The sequence below is a fragment of the Hippocampus bargibanti genome, linkage group LG05 (genome assembly GCF_051943395.1).
Source record: "Hippocampus bargibanti isolate YZ-2025 linkage group LG05, ASM5194339v1, whole genome shotgun sequence".
Lineage (NCBI taxonomy): Eukaryota > Metazoa > Chordata > Actinopteri > Syngnathiformes > Syngnathidae > Hippocampus > Hippocampus bargibanti.
In genome coordinates this window covers 32,048,591-32,064,438 of record NC_142738.1, presented here as the reverse complement: position 1 = coordinate 32,064,438, position 15,848 = coordinate 32,048,591, and the positions used below count along the sequence as shown (strand labels likewise).

At 42.3% G+C, this 15,848-nt stretch overlaps 1 protein-coding gene across 3 annotated transcripts in view; it reads left to right on the top strand.

The window, feature by feature from the left end:
* The window catches only part of septin15 (septin 15), a 39,269-nt gene that overhangs the window by 19,474 nt on the left and 3,947 nt on the right, over window positions 1-15,848 (top strand). For 2 of the 3 annotated variants that reach the window (XM_088995762.1, XM_088995760.1), the window contains exons 7-11: window positions 2,009-2,101; window positions 3,079-3,175; window positions 10,385-10,436; window positions 10,635-10,760; window positions 14,413-14,548. In XM_088995762.1, the coding sequence (XP_088851888.1) occupies window positions 2,009-2,101; window positions 3,079-3,175; window positions 10,385-10,436; window positions 10,635-10,760; window positions 14,413-14,548 (504 nt within the window). The remainder of the gene's footprint in view (window positions 1-2,008; window positions 2,102-3,078; window positions 3,176-10,384; window positions 10,437-10,634; window positions 10,761-14,412; window positions 14,549-15,848) is intronic. The other variant, XM_088995761.1, reaches the window with a different exon arrangement.

The window sequence follows — 15,848 nt, the reverse complement described above, 5'->3', positions numbered from 1 at the left end:
TCCAGCGGTTCTTAACCTGGGTTCAATTGACCCCAGGGGTTGGATGAATCAATCTCGGGTTCGACGAAGCCTCTGCCATGGAGGTTGACGCACCCAATCATATATCAATTAGTTATGACTTTGCCACAGTGAAAAAAAGCATACTTTATATTTGAACAAATTTTTATTGGTTTTGAATACATGTTTTTTCATGTCTTGAATTTGTGGAAAAAATGTTTATTTTTTACACAAATGACGACGGGTTCGGTGAATGTGCATGTGAACTGGTTTGGTGCGGTACCTCTAACACGTTTAAACCCTTCCCCGGAAGAATCCAGTATACCCGTTTTCACAAAATGTTCTTTATTTAGTTGCGGACGACTATACTTGTTCGAAAACCTTACCTTCAAAAACCAGCTACATTCGTATGTACTCATCGATTTTAAGACTTTGTGAGGCATTCGCCGTGCGAGACGAGTATTGTCGCGATAGGGTCGAGCTGTGGGAAAGGACATTTTTGGTTCTTTTGACTTCAAGACGGCGTGGCAAGAGTGACTACCTTTCCACCAGCTCCTGTATTTTGTTTCCTTTTCATCACTTTGCTGCTGTGAAATGTCAATTTCTCCACTGCGAGACTAATAAAGGCAAATCCAATCCAATCCAATTATTATGAGACTTGCTCCAACAGCCGTCGTCGTAACGGCGTTGTTCGCATCCACATTTGCATTTATTTTTATTTTTTTGTAGCATTTTCAAGTGTTAAACACCAAATGTCAAGTTCAACGAATAATAGTGATTGAACCTTCCCTCAGAAGCTTGAATACTTCTGATAATTCTGTCAGTTCATCGGACAATGAGTATTTCTCGACAAATAGAGAGGGAGGGGGAGGAGGGTGGTGAGCAGAGAGCTTCGAGAAACCTCGAGTTGTCAGAGGAGCCTATCCTTACACACAAAATCATGGAATAACAATTGATGAAAACCCATCAGAACTGACTTTATTTCAATTATAATTTATTCTTCTTTATTGATCAAAGGATTATTGACTCTGTACTGGTCGATACTAGTTGTTTTGCTGAACAAACTGGGCAGGATTTACAAACTGTTTTTATCGCCAGAAACAACGATACCATATAATAATAATAATAATAATAATACATTTTATTTTCAAGCGCCTTTCAAAGCTCTCAAGGACATTTTACAGTCACAGACAAGCATCGAAAAAAAAAAACTGATAGTATAATAGATAAAATCCAATTTGAAATAGAGATAGAACATAAATTTTAAAGTCTGAACAATTAATGTTTTTCACCAAATAATTGTTGGGGAATCCATTCCACGCACCCCACCAAATCCTGACATAACTGTTATGTAAAGCATAAAAAACATCAAAATATGCAACAAATTTGTGTAACTATTAGATTATTGCACTCCAAATGAGAATTCTGCACATGATTAAAAAACTAAAAACAGGGTAAAGAATAAAAATTTAACTTTCAATTGCGTACTGATCATACAGTTCATGTTCTCTCGCAAAAGTGGTTTTTGCCTGCTGTTTAATCAACAAAAGTGATTGGATTGGATTGGATTGGATTTGCCTTAATTAGTCTCGCAGTGGCTTTTAGCAATCCTTTGAAAGCGTCCAGAGCAAACATCAGCACACTTTTTCTGGGTGATTCACATTTACCTCAAGCTATGGGAATACCTCCCGGCTCGAAGCGAGAATGATGAGGACGCTGCCTGAATACAGACAATGGGATGGCAGAATGATGGTCCGTAGTAGCCAATGGCGGAGCAGCTCTCAGTATCTTGCATTCAGGAAACTTTTTTACTGTATTTTTATCTTTCGTATCTTGTAATTTCCTTTGGGAAAAGAGGCAATATTTTCCGGTTGAGTCATTTCCTAACTTGAAAATTTCACATGCTCATAAACTGAGGTACCACTGTACTTTGTTCTGCAAATCTTTTCTCAGACAACAGGGAACATATGTATACAGTGTATGTTTGACTTGAATGTTTCATTTTTGATAGATAATGAAAGAGATCCAGGAGCACAAAATCAAAATTTATGAATTCCCAGATACAGACGATGATGAGGACAACAAGCTGATCCGGAAGATCAAGGTATTGGACCACAAATTGTTTGTAACATGCCGAAAGTATAAATACTTACAAAGGTGAGTCTGCCCTTGACCTCATTTGCCAAAGCAAAACATTGTCTGTTTGCCTCTTTCAAATGAGTAGTCCATCAATGGTGTTCATGGGAGCCTAGATGGTAAACGTGCCTAGACATTTCTCGAATAAATAAATAAATACATAAATACATACAGAGAGAGAGAGAGAGACATAAATAGATAGATACATAAATAGATAGATAGTTGCATAGATACATACATACAGTAAAGTCTCGTTATATCGATATTCTCGGGAGTCTGAAAAAATATCGATATAACCGGACTATCGATATATCCGATCCTGCGGCATGTAAATTTTCTCCTTGCGTTCATAGAAATGGTATCGTAATAAGCAGTACTATCGATATAACCGATATCGATATAACGAGACTTTATTGTAGATAGATACAGAAATAGATATAGTTGCATAGATACATAAATAGATGCATAAGCGCATCAGTACATCAGTACATAAGTACATATATAAATCAACAAATAAATGTGATACATACATACAGTACATCGTGACATCAAAATACACACATACATACATACACACACATACATACAGTACATTCACACTCACATACATACATACATACATACATACATACATACATACATACATACATACATACATACATACATACATACATACATACATACATACGTACGTACGTACGTACGTACGTACGTACATACATACATATGGGTTAGGGTTATACATAAAGTCGCTCTCTACATCCCAGCTGGAATTTGTCCAAATTGCCTACACGGCCCTCCATTTTGTTATCTCCAGTAGCCTCGACATTGGCCAGAGATGCAAAGGGATGTTAGTCATTGACAAAAGGTTTTATTGCCTTGTGAAGACTCAATTGTGATCTACCACCAAAGAAATGATTGCCACATTTTTCCACCCCGCACAAGGAGAAGATGCCATTGGCTGTGGTTGGCAGTAATGCGGTCATTGAAGTGAATGGGAAAAAGGTTCGAGGTCGCCAGTATCCGTGGGGTGTGGCAGAAGGTAGGTTTTGAGCTGGCCATCCGACAGAAAGAAACTGAAATCACGGTCTGTCTTCACTCTTTGCTTGTTTAGTCATTTTGCACAGTGTGTTTGTTTATAGCTTCAACATTAGGCTGTTTCAGAACATCTGCTTCAGACCTGTATGTTCTCAAATCCTCTTTAGATCCTCAAAATGTATTAACTGCCTGTTGATGAAATGCATCTTCTCAAAATGCAATTTGCGTGATGATGTGAAAACCATTTCGGAGAATCGCAGTTTTAGCCCTCAAAGGCGATTTATAGGTTAAAAAGCTCCTTTGCGTGTTAGCAATTTGACAATAGGGCTGAACTATTGAGAAAAATAACCTCATTGCATTTCAAGATTGCAATTCCCATTCAAATAGCTTTATTTTTTTCAAGGTTCTCTTTCCATCAATGTCAGAGATTTGTCAATCAACAATCTGAAGATATGGTCGTTTCCAGTGTATGAGGCGCACTGGCGTATAAGTGGCACCCCCAATGAATGCTGTATTTTAAAACCTCTGTCATATATAAGGCACACCACAATATAATGAACGAAAAAAGTGATCCAAATATAATATATGAAAATAGAAACGTTTTCCAAACAGAAGTCACACCACAATATAAGACGCTACGGTAGAGTCTGGGGCTACGCACTCCTTCTACGGGGGGAATGGAATCGGAGGCTGCTGACACCGGTTGCCAGACCTGTTGTGGCTCAATATTACTTCACATATAAGGCTCACCTGCGTTTTTCCGTCCCGCTAATTCCTCATTAGGGTAGCGGGGGGTGCTGGAGCCTATCCCAGTCGTCTTCGACTCTATATATATATATATATATATATATATACAGTAAAGTCTCGTTATATCGATATCGGATATATCGATAGTCCCGGTTATATCGATACTATTTCTATGCACGCACGGAGAAAATTACATGCAAACAGGGTCGGATATATCGATAGTCCCGGTTATATCGATATTTTTTCGGACTCCCTTGAATATCGATATAACGAGACTTTACTGTATATATATATATCGCATTTTGAGTTAGTATCCATTTATTATGACAGTTAATACATTGTTTGTTTTTTTTCCCCTACCTCCCTTCCCCACCACCACCAAATCAGAACTTTTCTTCAGACTTTGGTCTTTGACTTGGTCGGTGTTCTGGAAAAGGAGGCTGGACTTCATCTGTTTGTAAATATATTTCTGACTTGAAGTATCCAGCTGACAAGACAAGATATTCACCTTGGTTTTTTGATGCTAAATTGTCTGAACAATGAGAATGTATTCGTCTTTCACGTTTTCATTCTTTCCTTTCTCTCCCTTTTCTGTTTTTTTTCTTTCATTCTTTTCCATGACTGACAGAGGGCATATTTGGTAAACAAGTCCAGTCTTCATTTTATTTTAACCCCGTTTTGTCACCTTGAATTCCCCATGAAAGCATCACTGGCCTTAATCTTTCCATCACTCCTTTCCTCTCCGTTCTTTCTTTGGTTGCTGTGCTCACACCATTCAGCTGATCCAACCGATGCTTTAATCAGACTTGGGCAGCATACTAATTGCAACATTCAATTTTAAAAGATGCCTACTTTCACAAAATGAAGTTATATCTTAAAAAAAATGTTATACCATTGAACCACGTAGAAATGTTGTTGGTTTGTGCAGACATTTACATCTCAACAAAATTCTTTGATTCCTGGATGTTTTTCCAACGTACCTGCAATACTACAAGTTAATTTGGAACTTGCTCGATCTACCGTGTGCCCATAAAATACAAAAACTAGCCGTCTTTCTGCTACATTTTGCATTGAGTTTGGTAGCGTTTGTAAGTAAAAAAAAATCTTGATGGTCTGGAACATTATGGGAGCTAAATGTGGAAGAGGAGAAAAAGGAATTAGGCCGGGGCACTTTTTTTAATTTACTTGATGCTTAAAGGACTACCGACGTCTCCGGACAAGATGTGTCCATAATTTGTAAAATGGCTTCAAATGACTTCTACTGAGTGTATTTGACAAAGATTCCACCGCATAGAGCTATATTTTAAGTTTTAAGACTCGCGCTGAATATTCAGGAAGTCTTGTTTTTGAGTTGGTGACGATACCTACCGTGACGTCACTGAAGGAACGCCCCTGACCGAAAAAAAGACACATTGTAGCAGTCCTTCCATCACGTTAATGTATTTTGCTATACTTGTTTGGTTTGAAAACCTCGTGTTGCACCAAAAAGCCACCAGAAGAGGGCGACAAAGCTCCATGGAAGGAATTTATCAGCCTGTGGAAACGGGCTGATTAATTCCCTACACGGCTTTGTCGCCATTTTCTGCCTCCCTTGGGTGCGACATTTCCCACCCCTGATGCTTCAAAATGACACGGAATAAATTCTTTAATCGATTGCAAACATGTATGCTTTCCTCTTCAGAACTATTTGAATCATATTCATAACTGGATGTGTAACAAGAAAGCATATTCTCCGAATCTGAAGCCATTGTTTGGATTCTCAAGCAAGTTTACAATACACATTTTGAAGAGATCCATGCGCTCATATTGTAGCAGTCTGCGTTATGTTAAGTTATGAATGTAATGTGGCTTGATCGACGTTTTCATTCATTTGCATTCTTGAGGGATACAAAAGAGGCATGCTTTTGCATGTTTCAAAGAAGAGATTTTGTGCAAACAATGTACGGTAGTTTGTCTTCATAAATGTAGATAAAAAAAAAATCTCCTCGGGCCTAAAACACCTGATGAACCATCAGAATACTCGACTTGCCATACATTGTTCAGAATCATTCATCAGGTATTTTCTGCCAAAAGGACCATATTGCTATTATTATTAACAAGCCACTTTTTTCTCCCCTTAAAATCCACGAGATCCTTGTTTGTCTCCTTAAAACCACTCCCACCCTGCTGGCCATGCATAAATCCTCTTCTTATGACCCAGCTATCCCACTCCTTTATAATCCCTGCACTCTTAAAACAGTCGTCTTGGGAACATGCAGCCAATGGTGATGACCTGGGCCAAATCTGGGCTGATTTTGGGCCAGAATCAGCGTCTGAAATTTCCGAAACCCCAGTTACTCCAAACCCAGATTTTGCCCCTGGTGGGCACAAATAGTAATTGAAAAACGTACCCCTCCCCTTCGTCAGAGCTTCCTCCTCTAGGAGATACAGGAGGTCAATGGCTGGCTTGGGAGGCCAAGGGGCAAGACTGCTTAAGTTTCATCAATGGTAAGGTGTCCTCCTCATTTGCCGTCCTGATGATGATTGACTACCAGTGGACTAGAAGTTAAACGAATGAGGAGTAGCGTTTTTAAATACAGGAGAAGCTGGAGATTGTCTACAGTTTGCCTCTGACCACATTCATCTTGAAGAGCAGTCCTTTTCCAAAATCCTAGTTGATCATTAACAATGACTGCATAATTAAATTAGAATTTCTCCATGACAACCATCCCATCATGAAATGCATAGACACATACGGTAGACGTCCCTCTTAGCCAATGGGATGTGAAGATAATGCTCGGTAATATCCATTGGAAGAGCAGCTCTAAGTTTGTTGTATTCAGGAAACCCAGAGATGCGGCAGCAGCCAATGCTGTAGTTTTACGTTTTGTATCTTGACATTTCTTTTGTAACAAGAGCCAATATTTTCCTGTTGAGACGTTTTGGGACGCAAACATTTCGTGACGTTCGTAAGTTGAAGTACAACGGTGTGTGTGTATGTGTTTATGTATTTACAGTGGCTTGAAAAAGTATTCATACCCCTAGAACTTTCCCACATTTTGTCACATTCTGACCACAAACATCGATATTATTTTATTGATATTTTATGTGAAAGACCAAAACAAAGCAGTTCACAATTGTGAAGTAGGACATTTATACATATAAATAAAAACTCAAAAGTGTGTTGTGCAAAAGTATTCATCCCCAATGTGCCAATACTTGGTGGAAGCACCTCTCGCTGCAATGACAGCTGCAAGTCTTTTGGTGTATGTCTCCACCAACTTTGCACATGGAGAGATTAAAAATTTTGCCCCGTTCTTCTTTGCAGAACAGCTCAAGCTCAAAAAGAATGATGGAGAGCATTTGTGAACAGCAGTTTTCAGATCTTGCCACCTATTTCGATTGGATTTAGGTCTCAACTTTGACTGAGCCATTCTAACACAGGGATATGTTTTGTTTTAAACCATTCCATCGCAGCCCTGGCTTGATGCTTAGGGTCGTTGTCCTGCTGGAAGGTGAACCTCCACCCCATTCCCAAGTCTTCCAGATTCCCTCAGGTTTTCTTCCACCCAGCCCCACGTCAACCCGCCCCCGTGGCGCCCGAATCAGATCGGCATTTAGCACTGAGTTTCTATTCAACATTTTGAATGTATTTAGACTTAGACCATTTTGACTTACGACCGTTTGGACATGGGTCTGAGTCGCCGGTGTTCTTCCGGTTGCCCTGTCCCTGGCCTTACCTCGCTCTCTGCGCGGCCCGACCTTATGGCTGTCTGCGTGTCTCAAAGAGGCGGCACCGGCCGCGGGCCGTATGCAGCGTTCTTGGCGCGGCGATTCTGCACGCCCGAGTGCTGACGTCCACCCGCCTCCTCTCTAGTCCTGGCCGCCCCGCGGCCGGTGTCGGGAGACCCTCCCCCCTCCGGTACCATCACATGGTCGATTGATGTGCGAGAGTAAGATGCTGGCTGATAGGCCAAAATTGTCGTCCGTGTTGCCGGGCTGCTAGCGCGTTGCGATGCCGGGCATAGAATTAAAATAAAAAAAAATAGTATCTGGCGGACATGGTCGTACGGGTGTTCGTAAGTTGCGCCGGTCGTAAGTCAGATGTTACCTGTCGTAGGACGTGAAGGGACTCAAACAGGGATATGCGCTGCTGTAGTGGTAACCGCTCAGGAGGCACCATCTTGTGTTCTGCTGCTAATAACTACAGGAAGAAGCTACTTAAGTGTCTGCTGGATTCCGTGCGCATAAACCGGTAATGCCCCCCTAATGGGGAGTAGCTGGGAAGGTGGTGGGCAGGATGCAGAGGGTCCGCTAGGACTTTCTGTGCCCTTCCTTGTCTTTGTTCCAGCAGTGTGCAAGTCCACGCAAGTGGATAGGGTGGTGGCAATTATTGTTTCCACTGTCCTAACTGTCCTTTGAAGTCTGATTTTGTCCTTTTTTACAGCAGTCTACGAAGTGGTAGTTTTTTTTCATATCTGAGGTTTTTCTAAATATGAGTACATGCTTACGGCTTAAGAACAAGGGAGATGTGCCGAGTTGTAGTAACTACAGAGGAATACAGTTGAAGTGAATATTTGTGAGCAGCAGTAGGCCTTCATGCCATAAGAAGAGTACGACAGATGCAGTGTTTGCTTTAAGAATGCTGATAGAAAAGGACACAGAAGGTCAGAAGGAATTGCATTGTGGCTTTTTAGATCTGGAGAAAGCGTATGACAGGGTGCCCAGAGAAGAGCTGTGGCATTGCATGAGAAAGTCTGGAGTGACAGAAAAGTATGTCAAAGCGGTGCCAGACATCATGACTATATGATGTCTAGAGTATCATGACTGTATGACAGTTGTGAGTTGTGCTGTTGGTGTGACGGAGGAATTCAAGGTGGAGGTGGGACTCCACCAGGGGTCAGCTCTGAGCCCCTTCTTATTTACGATGGTGATGGACAGGCTGACAGACGATGTTAGACAGGAATCTCTTTGGACGGTGATGTTTGCAGATGACATTATGATCTGTAACGAGAGCAGGGAACAGGTGGGGGAGAAACTAGAGAGGTGGAGGTATGCCCTGGAAAGGAGAGGAATGAAGATCAGTCGCAGCAAGACGGAATATATGTGTGTGAATGAAAGGGATCCAAGTGAAAGCGTGATGCTACAGGGGGAAGAGATAAAGAAGGCGGAGAATTTTAAGTACTTGGGGTCAACTGTCCAGAGCAATGGAGAGTGTGGAAAAGAGGTGAAGAAGCGTGTCCAGGCAGGCTGGAGCGGCTGAAGAAAAATGTCAGGTGTGATGTGTGAGAGAAGGGTTTCAGCTCGGATGAAAGGAAAAGTGTATAAAACAGTGGTGAGACCAGCCATGATGTTTGGACTGGAGACAGTGCCACTGAAGAAAAGACAGGAAGCAGAGCTGGAGGTAACAGAGCTGAAGATGTTGAGGTTTTCTTTGGGAGTGACAAATTTCCCCATTGTGGGACGAATAAAGGTTTTCTGATTCTGACCTGGTTGGATAGGATCAGGAATGACAATATGAGAGGGACAACTCATATTAGAGGCTTTGGAGAGAAAGTCAGAGAGGCCAGAGTGAGATGATTTGGACATGTCCAGAGGAGAGAGAGTGACAAAGGATGCTGAGCCTTGAACTGCCAGGCAGGAGACCGAGAGGAAGACCGAAGAGGAGGTTTATGGATGTTGTCAAAGAGGACACAAAGGTAGCTGGCGTGAGAGAAGAGGATGCACGAAACTGGCTTAGATGGAGGACACTGATTCGCTGTGGCGACCCCTGGACAAGGGAAAAGCCCAAAGGAAAAGAAGGACATGCTTACAGCATCAGCTGTCAGGATTGACGTGTTCCTCATCTAGATTTTCGATCAATGGAAAACAATACACATCTCAGGATTCGAAGTATCGAATACTATGTCACCATTTCTCATACATGTCCCAACGTCTTCTGAGTATTCTGTTTTTCAACCTTGAAGAGTGCCATATTTACAGTCCTCAAGAGCTGAGGCCTCTGGGAAGCACAAGAGCCAAAAATATTAAAGCACATTTACCAAACCCACCGTGCGTGGAAGATTATTTATTGATGTATTTTTTTCTTTATTTACTGTCCATACATTTTTGATCCTCTTATAAAACATTGCTTTATGTTGTCTTGGACTTGAAACATAGCTATTTTGGGAAATATCTCAGTATCTTCATTCACTCATATGAATTCATTTGAACGTCAACTCGTTTGCGTCAAGCTAATTCATAAACTGGATTATTCACAACCACTGATTTATTTTTGTCCTTATGTAAATAACAGTAGACCGTTTTTCTTTTGCCTTCACTGCAAAAGTTGGCCCTAGTTACAAATGTTCATCCGACATTTTCTCTTCTTCCCTATTAATGATTGCAACCAGCAATGATGATGAGTAAAGATGTCCGTTCATCCAGCCATTCTAATATTTGTGTGACCCCCGCTTGTCCCCCGCTTGTTTTTGTGTGTGTGTTTCAGTGGAGAATGGGGAACACTGCGATTTTACCGTGTTGCGCAACATGTTAATCAGGTAAGAGTTGCGGCCGCTTCACATCAACTGCTAAATGTTCACACTCACAAACTTCTCAAGCTCAGAACAGCACATGCCCAAATGCTGGAGAGTCCAGTTGTCTTTGATTCAGCTCGTTTCACAAAACTAACCTGAATCGCCGTGAAACTTAATTGAAGAGACATTTGCTCACTCAACCCCTTGCCGATCGATCAACAGGACTCACATGCAGGATCTGAAGGATGTCACCAACAACGTCCACTATGAGAATTACCGCAGTAAGAAACTTGCTGCTGTCACCTGTAATGGAGTGGATAACACCAAGACCAAGGGACAACTTACTAAGTAGGCGCCATCACTTTTCTTCCACTAAAATGTTGCTTCAAGGACAACCGACATCATTTTAGTGTTTTTTAACTGACACCAGAAAAACGTTTTATAGCATCTAAAATAGCCAAAACACGCAGGCTGATATTTTTAGTCAAATGCAAAACACCAATAAAAATGACTTCAAGTGTCCAAAATCTGCAAAAAATTGAGCTGCGAATTGGGCATTTTCAGAAAGTCCCGCCCCCAGTTCGTGACGTCACGCCAAGGTCGTCTTGCATTGCTAGTGAATTATTATTATTATTTTCGATGCTATGAAACGTTTTTCTGATGTCTGCTAGGAAACAAAAAATGGTGTTGGTAATTTGTAAATGAGGACTCAACCACTGTCCCACATGCTTTCTCCTCATGTACGCTTCACTGTTCATACCGTCAGCTTATAATAACTACGACCATTACGATTGGTGTGAAACATTACATGAGTGTCGCATAACCAGGAACAGAATCACAATCAGAATCATCTTTATTGCCAAGTATGTAGAACACGCAAGGAATTTGTTTCCGGTAGAACACGCTGCACGAGCATCATCATAAAAAATTGCAAAGAGGCACTATACAGTTCCATTTGGGTGACTGTTCAAAGAGTTCAAAGAGTTAATTGCCCGGGGGAAGAAGCTGTTTAAATGTCTGCTGGATTTGGTGCGCATGGATCGGTAGCGCCTGCCTGAGGGGAGTAGCTGGAAAAGGTGGTGGGCAGGGTGCGGAGGGTCCAGTAGGATTTTCCGCGCCCTAGTTTGGAGTCTTGCAGTGTGCAAGTCCTCGAGAGTGGGTAGGGCGGTGCTAATGATTTTTTTTCGCCGTCCTAACTGGCCCCGAACCAAACGGTGATGGAAGAACACAGGATGGATTCGATGACAGCCGTGTAGAAATGTTGCAGCACCTCCTGTGGCAGGCCATGCTTCTTTAGCAGCCTCAGGAAGTACATTCTCTGTTGGGCCTTTTTCAGGATAGAGTTGGTGTTGACCTCCCACTTCATGCCCTGGGAGACTGTGATTCCCAGGAACTTGAAGGTTTCAACGGTTGACACCAGGCAGTTGGATAGTGTGAGGGGTAGCTGTGGTGATGGATGTTTCCTGAAGTCCACCATCATCTCAACTGTCTTGAGCGTGTTCAGCTCCAGGTTGTGACGGCTGCACCAGAGCTCCAGCTGCTCCACTTGTTGTCGGTACGCAGACTCGTCGCCGTCTTTGATGAGACCGATGACCGTGGTGTCGTCTGCGAACTTTATGAATTTGACAGCGTTGAGGTGCAGTCATTCGTGTAGAGAGAGAAGAGCAATGGAGGGAGGACGCATCCCTGCGGGGCTCCAGTGCTCGTGGTTCGTGTTGGGGATGATATTTTCCCCAGTCTGACCTGTTGTGTCCGTCCTGTCAGGAAGCTGAGGACCCACTGGCAGATCGTAGGGGACACTCCAAGCTGGAGAAGTTTGGGGATGAGGAGTTCTGGGATGATGGTATTGAACGCAGAGCTGTAGTCCACAAACAGGATCCTTGCGTAGGTTCCTGTGTCAGGTGGTTCAGCACGAGGCGTTGAAAGGACTTCATGACCACAGACGTCAGAGCAACAGGTCTATAGTCGTTCAATCCCGAGGGTGCTGGTTTCTTTGGAACTGGGACTATAGGAGACTGCTTGATATCACGCATATATGTTGGATATATAGATATACTGTCATGATCTGGTTGGTGACCAACGGGGGGCGCTGTCGGCCCCGCCTGCACCTGCACAGGTGCTGGTCGTCCCGATCAGATTGGCGACCAGCGGGTAGCGACGTCAGCCCTGCCGGCAGCCTCGCAGGTGCTGGTCGTTATAATCAATGACACTTAAAAGGACACCTGGCACGATCATCCGGTGCCGATTCATTGTTTGTTTGCTGCTTGTTTGCTGCATGCTGCGTGTTTGTGTAACCTTGGCGGACTTTTACTTTTGGTCTTCTTTTGCTACTTTGTATTTTTTCCATTCAGATCATTTTGATGTTTTACATTTTGTTACTGCTGACCTTTATTTTAATACAATTTGTCAAACAACCTCCTGCTCCCTCTTGCCTGCTTTTTGGGATCCGAACCCGCCATCACCACCTGGCAAAACGTGACATATACTGTACTGTACACATATATTATTCTATAATTGGTAGGTAGAGTATACCAAGGTTATATTTCAATATATTACTTACTAACATAAGATGCAATATATTCCTGTGTGTGTGTGTGTGTGTGTGTGTGTGTGTGTGCGTGTGCGTGTGTGTGTGTGTGCGTGTGCGCATTCACATAATTCTCTCAAAACTACTTTATTTTACTTTTCTCTGTCAATGTTTTTTTCTAAAGTAGATACAATGCTTACAGCACTATTTCCATTTGTGAAAAAAATGTTTTATTTTGTGTTTTTTGTTTTAAAGGACAACCGGCACCATTTTTTTTGTTTCCTAACTGACATCAGAAAAAAAACGTTTTATAGCATCTAAAATAGCCAAAACACGCAGGCTGATATTTTTAGTCAAATGCAAAACACCAATCAAAATGAATTGAAGTGTGCTAAATCTGCAAAAAATTGAGCTGCAAATTTGGCATTTTGAGAAAGTCCCGCCCCCAGTTCGTGACGTCACACCAAGACGTCTTGCCTTGCTGGAGAATCCAAACAATGGCTTCAGGTTCGGAGAAGATGCTTTCTTGTTAGGCATCCAGTTATGAATAGGATTCAAATAGTTCTGAAGAAGTTCTGTTGTCAATTGTATGTCTTTTTAGTCACGTTATAAGTGCCTTGTATGCCTTGCACGCTGGGTCAGAGAGGACATTAATTTCATCTGTGCTGTATGTCATGCATATTAGCATATTTGACAATAAAGCTGACTTTGAAAAAAAAGAGGAAAGCATCAATGTGTACAATCGATTAAAGATGTTCTTCCGGGTCATTTTGAGGCATCAAGACTGACGTGTAGCGTCCCAGAAAATGCAGAAGATGGAGCTCCAGAGCTCCGTTGGAAATGGGCTAATTTGTCTGCTTGGAATTTGTGTCAGCGAATATCAAATAGTTGTCTTGGTGCAACACACAACGATTCACCATGGCGTTATTGATGTGTTTTCCTTCTAATTTATCGCCATCAACACAGATCAACATGAAGTTTTCAGACCAAACAAAGTACCCAAAATGCATTGTGTGTCGCTTTCTCGGTCAGGGGCGTTCCTTCCGTGACGTCACGGGAGGTATCGTCACCAACTGCAAAACAAGACTTCCTGAATATTCAGCGCGAGTCTTATAACCTAAAATGTAGCTATATGCGGTGGAATCCTTGTAAAATACGCACAGTGGAAGTCATTTGAAGCCATTTTACAAATGATGGACACAACTTGTCCGGAGGCGTCGGTTGTCCTTTACGAGTGGATTCATGAAATTTACATTCATTTCTATGGAAGGCTTGATTGGAGCTACAGGTCACGTGTGTGCATGGAGATGGAAGTTCATCTCTGAAATCAAGGCATGTTCATCATATTTTCCTGTTCACTGTCGATATGAATCTAGTATATGTGTGTCGACGCGAAATAAAGGCCCTTGTTGATATGCGCTAATGAATGTCACCTATAGCAACTTTTAAATTGACTGATGCTGTTTTGAACAGGAGTCCTTTGGCACAGATGGAAGAGGAGCGGAGGGACCATGTGATGAAAATGAAGAAGATGGAGGCCGAAATGGAACAAGTCTTTGAAATGAAGGTTAAGGAGAAGAAACAGAAACTGAAGGATTCTGAGGCAGAGGTAAAACTATGTTTTTGGACATCAGGCATTGTAGCCTCAGCAGTCAATTGTGCGCCGTCTGCTCTTCATGCGTTAGCGCAAGCATGTGCGCACACACGCGCGTCTCTTGCTTTCAACCAGTCAGCGGCGACACCATCGATGTCGCAGAGCAGAAGCTGGAGCAACAGGACAAGTATTTTAGCCTTGCCAAGGTGACGCATGAGGTCTTGTTGTTCTGGCAATCTGTGTGCTTTCCTTTTTGTCCCCAATGCTGTACAGTGATACCTCGGCTTACGAACGCTTTGGCGAACAAACTTTTCGCCTTATGATCATTACATTCGCGAGAATATCGTCTAGGCATTCGGGAAACGCACAGAGCGCCACAATGGCTGGCGGACTAGTTTTCGGCGGAAGAAGAACACCGAACCATACGGTCGAACAGCACCACCGTGGCTTTTCCACACCCACTTTCTTCGAGTGCAGACATGGTTTGTTATCGAGTGGAGTACTTTTGCTATTTTTGGGAGCGAAAAAGACCCCATCACAGGCTAGTGTTAAGCCGAAGAGGACACAAAAGAAAATGACGGTCGAGCAGAAGAAGGAGATCATGGAAAAACACCAAACGAGGTGTGCGTTTGTGTGACTTAGCATCCCAGTACCAATATGCTAAATCCACCATTACTATGTGTGGCCGAGGGTGGTTCTGTGTTGTCAAAGCAAAGGTCTCCGGCAATAGAATATGTTGAAAAAACTTCTCAAATAACAAAAAGCTGCTAGTAGGGGACAGTGTGTGTGAGGGTATTATTGCCGAGAAAGCAACTTCACTCGGATATCATCAAGAGGCAACGACATCAACGACCATCACAAAGGTCAATAAAACAACATTATTATACAACACAGTCTATTTCTTTCATTACAATACAATAGCACATTTATTATATATAAAATGAGGTATATTTTGTGTAGTTTTAAGGCTTATTTAGTAGGCAACTATGTTTTATGGGGACCTGGGAACAGATTATTGTCATTTTTAATGGTTTCCTATGGGAAATTAATGGTTGGAAGACACACTTTTCGCCTTACACACACTTTCTGGGAACCGATTAAGTTTGTAAACTGAGGTATCACTGTAAATATAAGAACTGTCTTGGCCATCGCGTCTTTTCTCATTCCTCTGCGGTTCAACAAGTGTGTTCAGAAAGAGACGAACGGCTCTTTAGCATCACCGACCCCTTTGAAAATGAGAGCTACTTGGATCTTGGTTAAGGCGAAGGTCTGCCAGTCTACGACAGACTTCTAAAATGAGAAATTTGCCCGCGGA